The 1,923-nt window shown below is 51.3% G+C and overlaps 1 protein-coding gene across 1 annotated transcript; it reads left to right on the top strand.

Annotated features, from left to right (window-relative positions):
• Window positions 1–78: 78 nt before the first annotated feature.
• DQ04_18321000 (hypothetical protein) lies at window positions 79–1,911 on the top strand (the record flags this gene model as incomplete). Its single annotated transcript, XM_009317693.1, has 1 exon — window positions 79–1,911. One exon carries the CDS (start codon window positions 79–81, stop codon window positions 1,909–1,911), a length of 1,833 nt encoding a protein of 610 aa, XP_009315968.1.
• Window positions 1,912–1,923: the final 12 nt, after the last annotated feature.

Here is a 1,923-nt window from a genome sequence, read left to right as displayed (position 1 = left end):
TATATATTTATATATTACATGGCCCTCAACCCTAACGCAATGCCCTGGCCAGTTCCAGATACAGGCGTGGATTCGGCAATGGAGCCGCCCCAGCGGATGGGACAGCAAGATCCACGACTCCACGGGTATCAGTCGTACTATTCTGGGCCCCCGCACTCAATGATGATGATGCCGCAGCACCAAGTGCCGCCGCCTGTGATGCGCCAAGGTTTCCCAAATCTGCCGCATATGCCCCCGATGCCGCACGGCCAACCGATGCAGTCATACAACCCCGGCAGGCCACGCGCACAGCAGTACAACGTCGCCAACAGCATGGGCCCAATGCAGCCCGTAACGGCGCCTTCGTATAAAAAGCCTAGGCCCACAGTCATTGTGGTATTGGGTTACCGCCGAGTGGGCAAAACAAGTGTGGCAAAACGCCTAGCAGAAGTGCGCAACTTTAAATATATATCACTGAAACCCAAGGGTAATGAATCCAGCGCTACGCCCAAAGCTTATGTTTCCCCCTTGGTAGAATTGCTTGAGCGTAAAAACAGATTTGACGGTATTGTCATTGATGACATTGTGGTGCACAATAAGTTTGAGCCGTATTATGTGCAATCGGTTCTCCAACAGCATGGTTTGAAGCTTGATATGGCCGTGGTTCTTGACAACGATTTGGAGATTACAAAAGAGAGGGATGTCGACTACAGTGATCCCATTCAAAGGAATCTTCACCCCGAGAGCTACGAGTTTTGTGCGAGTTATCTCCAAGGAGAACCTATTCATGTTGTGGAATGCCGGGAAAAGAGTCTTGAGGAAACGGTGGCCGATGCGCAGCGACAGGAAGCTGAGGCAAGGCAAACTAAGGAGACGTCATTATCGCTGAAGGATGTGGAGCTTATGGCCAAGTGCCCTCTTGAGCGCAACCCAACTTTGGTGACGGAGATTATTGAAGCACAGATCAGGCGCTTGAATCTGCATGAGTCCGCCCAATTCCCCTACTCGGAGCCTAACTATCTATTAGAGTATGCGGTTTTTGCGCGTCGTGCTTATGCATTCCGAAGTTACATGGTTACACCTTGGATGCAAGGCACTAAAGTAGCTCTAATTGGATACCAGAATGCAGTCTACATCTACCTTCCTGGGTACAACGTTGTATTTGGCTTCAATGAGGCCCCAGCGGCGTTGCTGCGGTTGACAAAGGAGATGAAGGGTGAGGATGGTTTGAGCTTTATCTTTGAGGCCACTTTTGCCAAAGATAAGTTTTACATATCAGAGCTGCTCATACTGGGTGAAAATACGGCTTCCAAAATGCTCGCACATGAACGCGTGGATATGCTGAAGGAGAAACTGGGAGATCTTAACGATGAGAAGGTGGAACTACTTCCCTGGTATCCTGTTCAATCAATGGAAAAATGTGTTTCGAGCAATCCGCAGGCCAGTGGTGTCCTCTTCGTTAATCCCGACGGCGTCATGTTTGGCGAATTTGACAGCCAGAACTTTCTGTATCCACTGCCAAAGAAAAAGACGGTGGAGCTTCGTATCTGGAACGGTGCCTTTAACGGCGGGATATGGTCATTTGATGCGTACTGTGAGGATTCCGGCAATGAGCAACGTATTGAGGGTGTGCCCGTTCATATTTCCGACGCCGACGTAACAGTGCACTGCATTAATGACGGCAACATACTGGAGTGCCTTCGCGAGGACTACACCACCGGCCCCAAGACGCGCAAGGGGGCCAGGCACTACGTCTTCCAGAGCCGGTGCCAGTGGCTGCTTAAACCAACGACGGTGCACAAGCAAGATGTCTATGTAAGCGATCCCATGTGGCCGTTGGAGCGCGTGGTGCAAGCATGTGCCACGATAAAGCATGTCCCCGCACTTCGGCCAGAAGAGCGGGCGAGGGAAACTGCAACAGCAGACGGGTAGTCGCCCCCCCCC

Source organism: Trypanosoma grayi (genome assembly GCF_000691245.1).
Source record: "Trypanosoma grayi strain ANR4 Tgr_1832_V1, whole genome shotgun sequence".
Taxonomy (NCBI): domain Eukaryota; phylum Euglenozoa; class Kinetoplastea; order Trypanosomatida; family Trypanosomatidae; genus Trypanosoma; species Trypanosoma grayi.
This window is presented reverse-complemented; position numbering and strand designations above follow the sequence as displayed.